The following is a 16,700-nucleotide window of genomic DNA, read 5'->3' as shown; positions in this document are numbered from 1 at the left end:
AGAATGAACAAGTGATATGGAAGATAGAATAGTGAAAATCACTCAATCAGAAAAGCAAAAAAGAGAAAGAATTTTTTTAAATGAGGAGAGTTTAAAGGACGTCTGGAACAACAGCAAGCATTCTAACATTCACATTATAGGGGTCCCAGCAGGAGAAGAGAGAGAGAAAGGAATAGAAAATTTATTTGAAGAAATAATGGCTGAAAAATTCCCTAACCTGGGGAAGAAAATAGACATCCAGATACATGAAGAACAGAGAGTCCCATAGAAGAACAGTGAACCCAAAGAGATCCACACCAAGACACATTATAATTAAAGTGGTAAAAGTTAAAGATATAAGGAGAATCTTAAAGGCAGCAAAAGGAAAACAACTAACCACACACAAGAGGAACCCCATAAGAGTATCAGCTAATTTTGCAGCAGAAACTTTACAGGCTGGAAGGGAGTGGCAGGATATATTTAAAGTGCTGAAAGAAAGAAAGAAAAAATACATACATCGTAGAATACTCTATCTGGCAAGGTTATCATTCAGAATTGAAGGAGAGATAAAGAGTTTCCCTGACAAGCAAAAACTAAAGGAGATCACCACTAAACCAGCCTTACAAGAAATGTTAGAAGGTCTTCTTTAAGAATAAAAGAAAAGGTCACAACTAAAAATAATAAGATATATGAATGGAAAAATCTCACTGGTGCAGGCAAATATATGGTAAAGGCAGTGGATCAACTACTTTAAAAGCCAGCACAAAGGTTAAAAACCAAAAGTAGTACAGTTGACCATAACAATAATAAGTAGTTAAGGGAGCCACAAAATAAAAAGATGTAAAATATGATATCAAAAATATAAAACGTTAGAGAGGGGGGAGTAAAAATATAATACTTTTAGAATGCCTTTAAATTTAAGAGACTATAAGCTTAAAATAAATAGCCATATATACATGTCAATATACATGAACTTCACAATAACCATGAACCAAAAACCTACAATGAATACACAAAAAGTAAAGAGAAAGGAACCCGAACATAACACTAAAGGAGTCTATGAAACCACAAAGTAAGAAACCAAAAGAGAAAGACAGGAATAAAAAATAATGACAAATGCCTCTCACCCCCAGAAAACAATTAACAAAATGGCAATAAGTACATACATATCAATAATTACTTTAAATGTAAATGGACTAAATGCTCCAATCAAAAGACACAGCATAGCTGAACAGATAAAAAAAGACCCATCTATGTGCTGCCTACAAGGGCCCACCTCAGGCACACATTCATTGAAAGTGGAGGGATGGAAACAGATATTCCATGCAAATGGAAAATAAAGCTGGGTTAGCAGTACTCATATCAGACAAAATAAACTTTGAAACAAGACTGTAACAAAAGACAAAGAAGGGTGTTACATAATGGTAAAGGGGTTGACCCAACAAGAGGATTTAATATTTGTAAACATTTATGCACCCAATATTAGAGCACCTAAATATATAAAACAAATATTAACAGAAATAAGATAATACAATACAATAGTAGTAGGGGACTTTAATACTCCACTTACATCAATGGAGACATCACTGAGACAGGAAAACAATAAGGAAACACTGGCCTTGAACGACACAGCAGACCAGATGGACTTATAGATATATAGAGAACATTCTATCCAAAAGCTGCAGAATACACATTCTTTTCAACTGTACACGGAGCATTCTCCAGGATATATCCCATGCTAGGCCACAAAACAGGTCTCAATAAATTTAAGAAGATTGAAATCATATCAAGCATCTTTTCCAACACAAATGTATGAAACTAGAAATCAACTACAAGAAGAAAACTGCAAAAAACACAAACATGTGGAGACTAAACAACATGCTACTAAACAATTAATATGTCAATGAAGAACTCAAAGAGGAAATAAAAGATAACTTGACACAAATGAAAAGGGAAACACCACAATCCAAAATCTATGGGATGCAGCAAAAGCAGTTCTAAAAGAGAAGTTCAAACCAATAGATGTCTATTGGTCTATTTTCTTGTTTCTCAAGAAACAAGAAAAATCTCAAATAATCAACCTAAATGTACATTTAAAAGAACTAGAGGGACTTCCCTGGTGGCGCAGTGGTTGAGAGTCTGCCTGCCGATGCAGGGGACACGGGTTCGTGCCCCGGTCTGGGAAGATCCCACATGCCGCAGAGTGGCTGGGCCCGTGAGCCATGGCCACTGAGCCTGCGCGTCCAGAGCCTGTGCTCCAAAATGGGAGAGGCCACCACAGTGAGAGGCCCCTGTACCGCAAAAATAAATAAAGAAAGAAAGAAAGAACTAGAAAAAGAAAAACAAGTAAAGACCAAAATTAGAAGGAAGGAAATAATAAACATGAGAGTGAAAATAAATTAAATAGAGACAAAAAATAGAAAAGATCAATGAAACTAAGAGGTGGTTCGTCAACCACCTCTTTTATCTTTAACTTTTATCTTGAAGTTTTATCTTCAAGATAAAAAAAATTGACAAATTTGTATGATCCTTTTGGGGTGGGTGGGATGAATTGAGAGATTGGGATTGACATATATACACTATTGATACTATGTATAAAATAGATAACTAATGAGAACCTACTGTATAGCACAGGGAACTCTACTCAGTGCTCTGTGGTGACCTAAATGAGAAGCAAATCCAAGAAAGGGGGATAGATGTATACATAAAGCAACTATACTGCAATAAAATATAAATAAAAATAAAATAGTTATTTTAAAATGAGGGGTGGAAATCGGATCCTTGTGGGTCTTTAGTATTCTCCTAAGTAATTTTAGCTTCCTTCTGTAGACCATGGAAAGGCACTGAGTTATTGTGAGTAAAGGAGCGAGAGGTTTAGATCTGAGTTTTAAGAAGGTAATGCTGGAAATTAGTAGGCTCCTAAAAGTATTTGTTAACTGAATGGAGAAAATGATGGCTAAAGATTAGGGGATCAGATAAAAGGTACTGTTACTATTTGGAAAATAATGGAAGATAAGGTGGAAGACCTCTCATTCAATGAAATCAGGGACTGAATTTGATCAGTCATTTGCTTTAACAAGCAAGGAATTAAGAAAAGATATATACATTTACCTTAGAGATTATAGTTTTAACCTGAGACATATATGAGTACACTCATCCAGCAATTGTATAATACAGTGCCAAGGCCCTTCCTCTGAGTATAAGTCTGCTAATTGGAATTGTACCATTTTTCTTGCATGAGCCACACTCATATTTCTATTTCTTTAAATTGCAACAAAGAGCAATCAAGTGCAGAATCTTAAAGACATGTTTATGAACTTTTCCCAATTATGTTTGCTTCACCTTTCTCATACTTATTTGAATTATAATATTTTCAGCCACTCACTCTCACCAAGTCTTCCAAAGAATTACAACTTAGTTTTCATAGGAACAGCTCTCTTACACACTCAGGTTTCATTGGTTTACATAATATTTAATTAAATACTATAACATAATGAAAAGTACAACTGCATTGACTGGCTTGTGGAAAAAATACAACTGTTTCTTGGTAAAAACATACAACTAAATTGTTGGGACCAGGAAAGTTCAATGTACCAGACAATCTCCTACTAGTCTCCAATGATGAGTGTGAAAGAGGATTGGAAAGTATTGTTAATGAGGTGATTTGACTAATTGGGGATTGGCTAACAGAGCTTCCATTGTGATGATGTGAGCAAGAGCAACAGCAGTGGAAAAAGACAGGAGAGGACAAATTGAAAAGACATCAAGACACAGTTTTGGAAATAAACAGGCTTGAGTTCAAATTCTGACTTCATCACTTAGCTGTGAACCTCAAAGTTTCTGTTTTCTTACATGTAAAACAAGAATAATGCAGTGTAGTGAAGGACTGATTGGGAAAACACAGCTTATGTACTTAGAAATGTGCCTGGCACAAGTAAGTAGAATGATATTGTCAGTAGAATTTTATGATGAATTGATAAAAGTGAAGACTCAAAGATGATTCTCTACTGTCTACCTTGCCTGAATAAAAGATAATAAGATAAAAAATATAATACCACTAACTGAAGGATGAGAAATGGGAGAGGAGTTAAACATGTTTTCAGGCTGAGGGGAAGGAACTAGCAGCAAGAGAAATTTTTTTTTAAATTAGAAGTTAAAAGTGGTTTTCTCTGTTTAAAAAAAATTGACAAACTTGTAGACAGACTCATCAAGAAAAAAAAGAGCCCAAACCAATAATATCAGAAATGAAAGAAAAGAAATTACCACCAACACCACAGAAATACAAAAGATCATAAAAGAATACTGTGAAAAATTATATGCCAAGAAATTAGACAACCTAGCAGAAATGGATAAATTTCTAGAAACATACTATCTTCTAAGAATGAATCGTGAAGAAAGAGAAAATCTGAAAAGCACAATTACTAGCAAGGAAATTGAATCAGTAATCAAAAAACTTCAAAAAACCCCAAAAGCTCCAAAAAAACCCAGATGGCTTACAGGTGAATTCTACAAAATATTTAAAGAAGAGTTAACATCCATCCTTCTCAGATTATTCCAAAAAATTGAAGAGGAAGAAACACTTCCAAACTCATTTTATTAGGTCAGCATTACCCTGATACCAAATCAGACAAAGACACTATTAAGAAAGAAAATTATACGCCAATATCCCAGATGAACACAGAAGCAAAAAACCTCAACAAAATATTAGCAAAATGAATTCAACAATACATTAAAAGGATCATATACCATGATCAAGTGAGATTTATTTCAGGGATGTAAAAATGGTTTAACATCAGTAGATCAGTGTAATACACCACATTAACAAAACAAAAGATAAAACTCACATGAATATCTTAATAGATGCAGAAAAAGCTTTTGACAAAATTCAACATCCATTCATGATAAAAACTCTCCACAAAGTGAGTATAGAGGGAACATACCTCAATATAACAAAGACCGTATATTATAAACCCACAGTTAATATCATACCCATTGGTGAAAAGGAAAGCTTTCCCTCTAAGGTCAGGTGCAAGACAAGGATGCCCACTCTTACCACTTTTATTCAGCATATTATTAAATGTCTTAGCCACAGCAGTTAGGCAAGAAAAAGAAAGAAAATCTAGCCAGGAGCAGTGCAAAAAAGAGACAAGAGCGATCCCTGGACCGTCCAAAGCCCATGCACCACTGTATTCCTGTGTTCATTGCCTACATCTGACTGTCGTTGCGACCATGCCCAAGAGAAATGCTGAAGGGGATGCTAAAGGAGATAAAGCCAAGGTGAAGGACAAACCACAGAGAAGATCTGCAAGGTTATCTGCTAAACCTGCTCCTCCAAAGCCAGAGCCCAAGCTTAAAAAGGCCCCTGCAAAGAAGGGAGAGAAGGTACCCAAAGGGAAAAAGGGGAAAGTTGATGCTGACAAGGATGGGAATAACCCTGCAAAAAGTAGAAATGTCATAACAGACCAGGTACAGAAAGCTGAAGGTGCTGGAGATGCCAAGTGAAGTGTGTGCATTTTTGATAACTGTGTACTTCTGGTGACAGTAGTTTGAAATACTATTTTTTTATCAAGTTTTATAAAAATTCAGAATTTTGTTTTACTTTTTTTAAAGCTATGTTGTTAGCACACAGAACATTTAATTGCTGTTTTTTTTGGGAAGGGCACATGTCACTAATAGAATATTTCTGAAGCTGGATTGATGTGGGGGAAAAAACACCTTTCCTGTCCAGTTTTGAAACACTTCCTCTTGGTTCCCAGGAAGGAGGGATTCCTTGATGTTGACACACATTAGCCATGTTGGCACAAACTCCTTGTGGTATGGAACAACTAAAATAAGTTTTTAGGTGCTCTTCTCCCTCTCCAACCTCAGCATAGACTTAACTCCCTTAAACCCAGAGACCTGTTGGAACCTGACCCCCCAAAATTGGTTACTAGTATGTCAGGCAATCTGGACTTTCCAGTGTCACCATTGAGATAGCATCCCTCAAAAGAGCAATGATTCCTTTTTTAGATTGTGGGTCTTCAGATTGATATTTCTACCATTTCCATTTCCATTTCCTGAAAGTCAGGGTTGGCTTGTAAAAAGTTGTTAAATAACATGTTAAATGTGAAATGTCAACCCACACTCTAAACTTTCCCTGTTCAGAGCATCACATGAAGACTTCATTGGGTTTTATAGTGGATTTCTGATTTTGGTAGTTCATTGAAAATGGGAGTTTGAAAATTGTTGTATACTGTTAACAATTATCTGCCCATGTCCTACCTGAAATACCATGATGGTTTATAAAAGGTATCTTTAATAAAGCTGGATACAGTTTGGCTTGGGAGAAAAGATATCCAGATTGGAAAGGAAGAAGTAAAACTGTCACTATTTGCAGATGACATGATACTTATATTAAAAAAAATCTCAAAAATTCCAACAAAAAATTATTAGAACAAATAAATGAATTCTTTAAAGTTACAGGGTACTAAATTAATATACAGAAACCTGTTGCATTTCTATATAAATACAACAAACTATCAGAGAGAGAAATTAAGAAAACAATTCCATTTACAATTGAATCAAAAATAATAAAGCACTTGGGAATAAATCTAAGGAGGTGAAATGCCTGTACTCAGAAAACTATACAACATTGATGAACGAAATTGAAGAACACACAAAGAAGTGGAAATATATCTCATGTTGGTGCATTAGAAAATTAATGTTGTTAAAATGTCCATACTACTCAAAGTAGTCGGCATATTCAAAGCAATCCCTATCAAAACTGCAATACATTTTTCACAAAAATAGAAAATACAAAAGAAAACACAAAAGACCCTAAATAGCTGAGGCAATCATACAAAGAGGACCAAAGCTGGAGACATCAGACTTCCTGATTTCAAATTATATTACAAAGCCATATTAATTTTTCAAATTATATTACAAAGCCAACTAATTTTTTATTAGTGCCCCAAGAGTACAAAATGGGAAAAGATAGTCTCTTCAATAAATGGTGTTGAAAATATTAGATATCCACATGTAAAACAATGGAATTAGACCATATTTTACATCATATGCAGAAATCAACTCAAGATGGATAAAAGACTTACGCATAAAACCTGAAATCATAAACTACTAGAAGAAAACATAGGGGAGAATGTATTTCAGATTGGTCTTGTCATTGATTACTTGGCTATGATACCAGAAACACATGCAACAAAGACAAAACATAAACAAGTGGGACTACATCAAACTAAAAGTTTCTGCATGGCAAAAGAAACAATTAACAAAATGAAAATGTGAACTGAGAGAAAACATTTGCAAACTACATATCTGATAAGGGATTAATACCCCAAATATGTAAAGAACTCATATAAATCAATAGCAAAAATACAAATAATTCAGGTTAAAAAGAGCAAAGAACCTAAACAGATATTTCTCCAAAGAACATGTACAAATAACCAACAAGTAGATGAAAGAGTGCTCAACTAATCATCAGGAAAATGAAAATCAATGGCACAAAATATCACATTACACCTGTTAGGACTGCTATTATTTTTTTTAAAAAAGAGAAGTGTTAACAAGGTTGGGAAAAAAGGGAACCCTTGTAAATTGTTGGTGGGAATGTTAGTTGGTACATTCATTGTGGAAAAACAATACATATGTTTCACAAAGAAAATAATAATAGAGCTACCATATGATCCTGAAATCCCACCTCTGGATATTTATCCAAAGGATTTGAAATCATGATTTTCAAAGAGATACCTGCACTCTTATGTTCATCACAGCATTATTCACAATAGCCAAGACATAGAAACAACATAGATAGCCATTACTGGATGAATGGAAAAGTAAATCATGGTATATACATACAATGGAATAATATTCAGCCTTTAAAAAAGAAGGCAATCCTGCCATCTGTGACAACATGGGTGGACCTAGAGGACATTATGCTGAGTGAAATAAGCCAGACAGAGAAAAAAAATACTGTCTGATCTCAATCACATGTGGAATATAAACTAGTCAACCTCAAATTCTTAGAAAAGCACAACCTTCCAAGACTGAACCAGAAAGAAATAGAAAATATAAACAGACCAATCACATGCACTGAAATTGAGACTGTGATTTAAAAACTTCCAACAAACAAAAGCCCGGGGCCAGATGGTTTCACATGCGAATTCTATCAAACATTTAGAGAAGAGCTAACATCTATCCTTCTCAAACTCTTCCAAAATATAGAAGAGGGAGGAACACACCCAAACTCATTCTACGAGGCCAACATCACCCTGATAGCAAAACCAGACAAAGATGTCACAAAGAAAGAAAACTACAGGCCAATATCAATGATGAACATAGATGCAAAAATCCTCAACAGAATCCTCAGCTAGCAAACAGAATCCAGCAGCACATTAAAAGGGTCATACACCATGATCAAGTGGGGTTTATCCCACGAATGCAAGGATTCTTCAATATACGCAAATCAATCAATGTGATAAACCATATTAACAAATTGAAGGAGAAAAACCATATGATCATCTCAATAGATGCAGAAAAAGTTTTCAACAAAATTCAACACATATTTATGATAAAAACCCTTCAGAAAGCAGGCACAGATGGAACTTACCTCAACAAAATAAAGGCTATATATGACAAACCCACAGGCAACATTGTTCTCAATGGTGAAAAACTGAACATTTCCTTTAAGATCAGGAAAAAGACAAGGCTGTCCACTCTCACCACAATTATTCAAAATTGTTTTGGAAGTTTCAGCCACAGCAATCATAGAAGAAAAAGAAATAAAAGGAATCTAACTCGGAAAAGAAGAAGTAATGCTGTCACATTTACAAACAACATGATATTATACATAGAAAATCCTAAAGATGCTACCAGAAAACTACTCAAGCTAATCAATGAATTTGGTAAAGTAGCAGGACACAAAATTAATGCACAGAAATCTCTTGCAATCCTATACACTAATGAAAAATCTGAAAGAGAAATTAAGGAAACACACCCATTTACCATTGCAACAAAAAGAATATAATACCTAGGAATAAACCTACCTAAGGAGGCAAAAGACCTGTACTCCAAAAACCATAAAACACTCATGAAAGAAATCAAAGATGACACAAACAGATGGAAAGACATACCATACTCTATGGATTGTGAGAATCAACATTGTGAAAATGACTCTACTACCCAAAGCAATCAACAGATTCAATGTAATCCTTATCAAAATACCACTGGCATTTTTCACTACTACTAGAACAAAAAAATTCACGATTTTTATGGAAACACAAAAGAGCCCGAATAGCCAAAGCAATCTTGAGAAAGAAAAATGGAGCTAAAGGAATCAGGTTCCCTTATTTCAGACTATACTACAAAGCTACAGTAAACAAGATAGTACGGTACTGGCACAAAAACAGAAATATAGATCAATGGAACAGGATAGAAAGCCCAGGGATAAACCCCACACATATGGTCAAGTTATTTTTGATAAAGGAGGCAATAATATACAATGGAGAAAAAACAGCCTCTTCAATAAGTGGTGCTGGGAAAACAGGACAGCTTCATGGCAAAGAATGAAAGTAGAATGCTCCCTAACACCATACATAAAAATAAACTCAAAATGGATTAAAGACCTAAATGTAAGGCCAGACACTATAAAACTCGCAGAGGAAAACATAAGCAGAACACATTACAACATCAATCACAGCAAGATCCTTTTTGACCCACCTCCTAGAGAAATGGAAAGAAAAACAAAAATAAACAAATGGGGAGGAGTTTCAAGATGGTGGAAGAGTAAGACGTGGAGATCACTGTCCTCCCCACACATAGATCAGAAATACATCTACATGTGGAAAAACTCCTACAGAGCACCTATTGAACGCTGGCAGAAGACCTCAGACCTCCCAAAAGGCAAGAAATATCACACGTACCTAGACAGGGCAAGAGAAAAAAGAAAAAACAGAGACAAAAGAATAGGGATGGGGCCTACACCAGTGGGAGGGAGCTGTGAAGGAGGAAAGGTCTTCACACACTAGGAAGTCCCTTCGCCGGCAGAGACTGCAGGTGGCAGAGGGGAAGCTTTGGAGCCAGGAGGAGAGGGCAGCAACAGGGTGTGGAGGGCAAAGCGGAGAGGTTCCTGCATGGAGGATTTGTGCTGACCAGCACTCACCAGCCCGAGAGGCTTTTCTACTCACCCGCTGGGGCGGGCGGGTGCTGGGAGCTGAGGCTCGTGCTTCAGAGGTCGGATCCCAGGGAGAGGACTGGGGTTGGCTGTGTGATCACAGCCTGAAGGGGCGAGTGCACCACAGCTAGCCAGGAGGGAGTCCGGGAAAAAGTCTGGAACTGCCTAAGAGACAAGAGACTTTTTCCTGCTTCTTTGTCTCCTGGTGCAGGAGGAGAGGGGATTTAGAGCACCGCTTAAATGAGCTCCACAGACGGGCGCGAGCCACGGCTATCAGCGTGGACCACAGAGACGGGCATAAGACGCTAAGGCTGCTGCTACAGTCACCAAGAAGCCTGTGTGCAAGCACAGGTCAATATCCACACATCCTCTCTGGGGGGCCTGTGCAGCCCACCACTGCCAGTGTCCCGTGATCCTGGGAAAACTTCCCTGGGAAAACACGGCAGGCCTCAGGCTGGTGCAACATCACACTGGCCTCTGCCACTGCAGGCTCACCCCGCATCTGTACTCCTACTTCCCCCGGGCCTGAGTGAGCCAGAGCCACCGAATCACCTGCTCCTTTAACCCCTTACTTTCTGAGTGAAGAACACACACTCGCAGGCGACCTACACACAGAGGCATGTCCAAATCTAAAGCTGAAACCCAGGAGTTGTGCGAAAAAACAAGAGAAAGTGAAATCTCCCCCAGCAGCCTCAGGAGCAGCGGATTAAATCTCGACAATCAACTTTATGTACCTTGCATCTGTGGAATACCTGAATAGAGGATGAATCATACCAAATTGAGGAGGTGGACTTTGGGAGCAATGATATATATATTTTTTCCCCTTTTTCTCTTTTTGTGAGTGTGTATGTGTATGTATCTGTGTGCAATTTTCTCTGTATAGATTTGGATTTACATTTGTCCTAGGGTTCTGTGTGTCCGTTTTCTTTTTATTAGTTTTAAAACATATTTTCAACAAAAAATTATTTTTCCTTAATAATTATTTTAATTTTTATTTTAATAAATTTATTTTATTTTATCTTCTTCTTTCTTTCTTTCTTTCTTTTTCTTCCTTTTATTCTAAGTCATGTGGATGACAGGCTCTTGATGCTCCAGCCACGTGTAAGGGCTGTGCCTCTGAGGTGGGAGGGCTAAGTTCAGGACACTGGTCCACAACAGACCTCCAAGCTCCACGTAATATCAAATGGTGAAAATCTCCCAGAGATCTCCATCTCAACACCAAGACCCAGCTCCACTCAATGATCATCAAGCTACAGTGCTGGACACCCTATGCCAAACAACTAGTAAGACAGGCACACAACTCCGTCCATTAGCAGAGAGACTGCATAAATTCATATTAAGGCCAGAGACACCCCAAAACACACCACCACATGTGGACCTGCCCATCAGAAAGACAAGATCCAGCCTCATCCACGAGAACACAGGCACTAGTCCCCTCCACCAGGAAGCCTACACAACCCACTGAACCAAACTTAGCCACTGGGGACACACACCAAAACAAAAGGAAACTATGAACCTACAGCCTGTGAAAAGGAAACCACAAAATCAGTAAGTTAAGCAAAATGAGAAGAGAGAGAAACACACGGCAGATGAAAGAACAAGGGAAAAACCCACCAGACCAAACAAGTGAAGAGGAAATAGGCAGTCTACCTGAAAAAGAATTCAGAATAATGATAGTAAAGATGATCCAAAATCTTGGAAATGGAATGGAGAAAATACAAGAAATGTTTAACAAGGACCTAGAAGAACTAAGGAGCAAACAAACAGTGATTAACAGCACAATGAATGAAATTTAAAATTCTCTAGAAGGGATCAATAGCAGAATAACTGAGGAAGAAGAATGGATAAGTGACCTGGAAGAAAAAATAGTGGAAAAAACTACTGCAGAATAAAGAAAAAACAATGAAAAGAATTGAAGACAGTCTCAGAGACCTCTGGCACAACATTAAACGCACCAACATTCGAAGTTTAGGGGTCCCAAAAGCAGAAGAGAAAAAGGGGCTGAGAAAATATTTGAAGAGATTAGAGTTGAAAACTTCCATGATATGGGAAAGGAAAGAGTTAATCAAATCCAGGAAGCACAGAGGGTTCCATAAAGGATACACCCAGGGAGAAACATGCCAAGCCACATATTACTCAAACTAACAAAAATTAAGTACAAGGAAAAAATATTAAAAGCAACAAGGGAAAACCAACAAATAACACACAACGGAATCCCCATAAGGTTAAAACATGATTTTTTCAGCAGAAACTCTGCAAGCCAGAAGGGAGTGGCAGGACATATTTAAAGTGATGAAGGAGAAAACCTACTACCAAGATTACTCTACCCAGCAAGGATCTCATTCAGATTTGACAGAGAAATTAAAAGCTTTACAGACAAGCAAAAGCTAAGAGAATTCAGTACCACCAAACCAGCTTTACAACAAATGCTAAAGGAATTTCTCTAGGCAGGAAACAGAAGAGAAGGAAAAGACCTAAATAAAAAACCCAAAGCAATTAAGAAAGTGGTAATAGCAACAAACATATTGATAATTATCTTAAGTGTAAATGGATGAAATGCTACAACCAAAAGACATAGATTGGCTGAATGGATAAAAAAACAAGACCCATATATATGCTGTCTACAACAGACCCACTTCAGACAGAGGGACACATACAGACTAAAAGTAAGGGGATGGAAAAGATATTCCACACAAATTAAATCAAAGAAAGCTGCAGTATCAATTCTTATATCAGAAAAAATAGATTTTAAAACAAAGACTATTCCAAGAGACAAAGAAGGACACTACATAATGATCAAGGGATCAATCCAAGAATATATAACATTTGTAAATATTTATGCACCCAAAATAGGAGCACCTCAATATATAACGCAAATACTAACAGCCATAAAACGGGAAATAGACAGTAACACATTCATAGTAGGGGACTTTAACACCCCACTTTCACCAATGGACAAATTATCCAAAATGAAAATAAATAAGGAAACACAAGCTTTAAATGATATATTAAACAAGATGGATTTGATTGATATTTATAGGACATTCCATCCAAAAACAACAGAATACACATTCTTCTCAAGTGCTCATGGAACATTCTCCAGGATAGATCATATATTGGATCACAAATCAAGCCTTGGTAACTTTAAGAAAATTGAAATCGTATGAAGTAGCTTTTGCAAACACAATGCTATGAGACTAGATATCAATTACAGGAAAAAATATCTAAAAGATACAAACACATGGAGGTTAAAAAACACACTACTTACTAACCAAGAGATCACTGAAGAAATCAAAGAGGAAATCAAAAAATACTTAAAAACAAGTGACAATGAAAACACGAGGACCCAAAACCGATGAGCTGCACCAAAAGAAGTTCTAAGAGGGAAGTTTATAGCAATACAATCCTAATGTAAGAAACAAGAAACATCTCAAATAAACAACCAAATCTTACACCTAAAGCAATTAGAGAAAGAAGAATGAAAAATCCCCAAAATTAGCTGAAGGAAAGAAATCATAAACATCAGAAATAAATGAAAAAGAAATGAAGGAAATGATAGCAAAGATCAATAAAACTAAAAGCTGTTTCTTTGAGAAGATAAAGAAAATTGATAAACCATTAGCCCGACTCATCAAGAAAAAAATGGAGAAGACTCAAATCAAAAGAATTAGAAATGAAAAAGGAGAAGTAACAGCTGACACTGCAGAAATACAAAGGATCATGAGAGATTACTATAAGCAACTCTATGACAATAAATTGGACAACCTGGAAGAAATGGACAAATTCTTAGTAATTCACAAGCTTCCAAGACTGAACCAGAAAGAAATAGAAAATATGAATAGACCAATCACAAGCACTGAAAGTGAAACTGTGATTAAAAATCTTCCAATGAACAAAGCTTCAGGACCAGATGGCTTCACAGGTGAATTCTATTAAACATTTAGAGACGAGCTAACACCTATCCTTCTCAAACTCTTCCAAAATATAGCAGAGGCAGGAACACTCCCAAAGTCATTGTACAAAGCCACCATCCCTGATACCAAAACCAGACAAAGATGTCACAAAGAAAGAAAGCTATAGGCCAATATCACTGATGAACAAAGATGCAAGAACCCTCAACAAAATACTAGCACACAGAATCCAGCAGAGAATCAGAAGGATCATACACAATGATCAAGTGATGTTTATCCCAGGAATGCAAGGATTCTTCAATACATGCAAATCAATCAATGTGATACAACATATTAACAAAATGAAGAATAAAAACCGTATGATCCTCTCAATAGATGCACAGAAAGTTTCGACAAAATTCAACACCCATTCATGATAAAAACCCTGCAGAAAGTAGGCATAGAGGGAACTTTCCTCAACATAATAAAGGCCATATAAGACAAACCCACAGCCAACATCATCCTCAATGGTGAAAAACTGAAACCATTTCCACTAAGATCAGGAGCAAGGCAAGGTTGCACACTCTCACCACTATTATTCAACATAGTTTTGGAAGTTTTAGCCACAGCAATCAGAGAAGAAAAAGAAATAAAAGGAATCCAAATCAGAAAAGAAGTAAAGCTGTCACTGTTTGCAGATGACATGATACTATACATAGAGAACCCTAAAGATGCTACCAGAAAAGTACTATAGCTAATCAATGAATCTGGTAAAGTAGCAGGATACAACATGATGCACAGAAATCTCTTGCATTCCTATGCACTAAGGACGAAAAATCTGAAAATGAAATTAAGAAAACACTCCCATTTACCATTGCAGCAAAAAGAATAAAATATCTAGGAATAAACCTACCTAAGGATACAAACGACCTGTATGCAGAAAATTATAAGATGCTGATGAAACAAATTAAAGATGACACAAATAGATGGAGAGATATACCATGTTTTTGGATTGGAAGAATCAACATTGTAAAAATGACTCTACTACCCAAAGCAATCTATAGATTCAATGCAGTCCCTATCAAGCTACCACTAGCATTTTTCACAGAACTAGAACAAAAAATTTCACAATTTGTATGGAAACACAAAAGACTCCGAATAACCAAAGCAATCTTGAGAACGAAAAATGGAGCTGGAGGAATCAGGCTCCCTGACTTCAGTCTATATTACAAAGCTACAGTAATGAAGACAGTATGGTACTGGCACAAAAACAGAAATATAGATCAATGGAACAGGATAGAAAGCCCAGAGGTAAACGCACACACATATGGTCACCTTATCTTTGATAAAGGAGGCAAGAATATGCAGTGGAGAAAAGACAGCCTCTTCAATAAGTGGTGCTGGGAAAACTGGACAGGTACATGTAAAAGTATGAAATTAGAACACTCCCTAACACCATATACAAAAAGAAACTCAAAATGGATTAAAGACCTAAATGTAAGGCCAGACACTATCAAACTCTTAGAGGAAAACGTAGGCAGAGCACTCTATGACATAAATCACAGCAAGATCCTTTTTGGCTCACATCCTAGAGAAATGGAAACAAAAATAAACAAATGGGACCTAATGAAACTTTAAAGCTTTTGCACAGCAAAGGAAACCTTAAACAAGACCAAAAGACAACCCTCAGAATGGGAGAATATATTTCCAAATGAAGCAACTGAAAAAGGATTAATCTCCAAAATTTACAAGCAGCTCATGCATCTCAATAACAAAAAACAAACAACCCAATCCAAAAATCGGCAGAAGACCTAAATAGACATTTCTTCAAAGAAGATGTACAGATTGTACAGATGTACATGAAAGAATGCTCAACATCATTAATTATTAGGGAAATGTAAATCAAAACTACCATGAGATATCATCTCACACCTGTCAGAATGGCCATCATCAAAAAATCTAGAAACAATAAATGCTGGAGATGGTGTGGAGAAAAGGGAACACTCCTGCACTGCTGGTGGGAATGTGAATTGATACAGCCACTATGGAGAACAGTATGGAGGTTCCTTAAAACACTAAAAATAGAACTATCATACGACCCAGCAATCCCACTACTGGACATATACCCTGAGAAAACCATAATTCAAAAAGAGTCATGTACCAAAATATCCATTGCAGCACTATTTACAATAGCCAGAACTTGGAAGCAATCTAAGTGCCCATCAACAGATGAATGGATAAAGAAGATGCGCATATATACAATGGAATATTGCTCATCCTTCAAAAGGAAAGAAATTGAGTTATTTGTAGTGAGGTAGATGGACCTAGAGACTCTCATACAGAGTGAAGTATGTCAGAAAGAGAAAAACAAATACCATATGCTAACACATTTATATGGAATCTAAAAATTTTTTTAAAAAGGTCATAGATTATCTAGGGGCAAGACAGGAATAAAGACACAGAGTTACTAGAGAATGGACTTGAGGATATGGGGAGGGGAAATGGTAAGCTGTGACAAAGTGAGAGAGTGGCATTGACATATATACATTACCAAATGTAAAATAGGTAGCTAGTGGGAAGTAGCCGCATAGCACTGGGAGATCAGCTCAGTGATTTTTCCCCGCCTAGAGGGGTGGGATAAGTAGGGTGGGAGGGAGGGAGAATTA

At 36.7% G+C, this 16,700-nt stretch overlaps 1 protein-coding gene across 1 annotated transcript; it reads left to right on the top strand.

Annotated features, from left to right (window-relative positions):
* The first annotated feature begins 5,180 nt into the window (after positions 1-5,180).
* Positions 5,181-5,481, top strand: LOC101283210 (non-histone chromosomal protein HMG-17-like). The gene has a single exon (XM_033417453.2). It carries the CDS (start codon positions 5,209-5,211, stop codon positions 5,479-5,481), a length of 273 nt encoding a protein of 90 aa, XP_033273344.1. The 5' UTR covers positions 5,181-5,208.
* Positions 5,482-16,700: the final 11,219 nt, after the last annotated feature.

The sequence above is a fragment of the Orcinus orca genome, chromosome X (genome assembly GCF_937001465.1).
Source record: "Orcinus orca chromosome X, mOrcOrc1.1, whole genome shotgun sequence".
Taxonomy (NCBI): domain Eukaryota; kingdom Metazoa; phylum Chordata; class Mammalia; order Artiodactyla; family Delphinidae; genus Orcinus; species Orcinus orca.
This window is presented reverse-complemented; position numbering and strand designations above follow the sequence as displayed.

Bases quoted from the DNA above. Each gene is read 5' to 3' on its own strand.
- LOC101283210 (XM_033417453.2), top strand. From the start codon at position 5,209: ATGCCCAAGAGAAATGCTGAAGGGGATGCTAAAGGAGATAAAGCCAAG.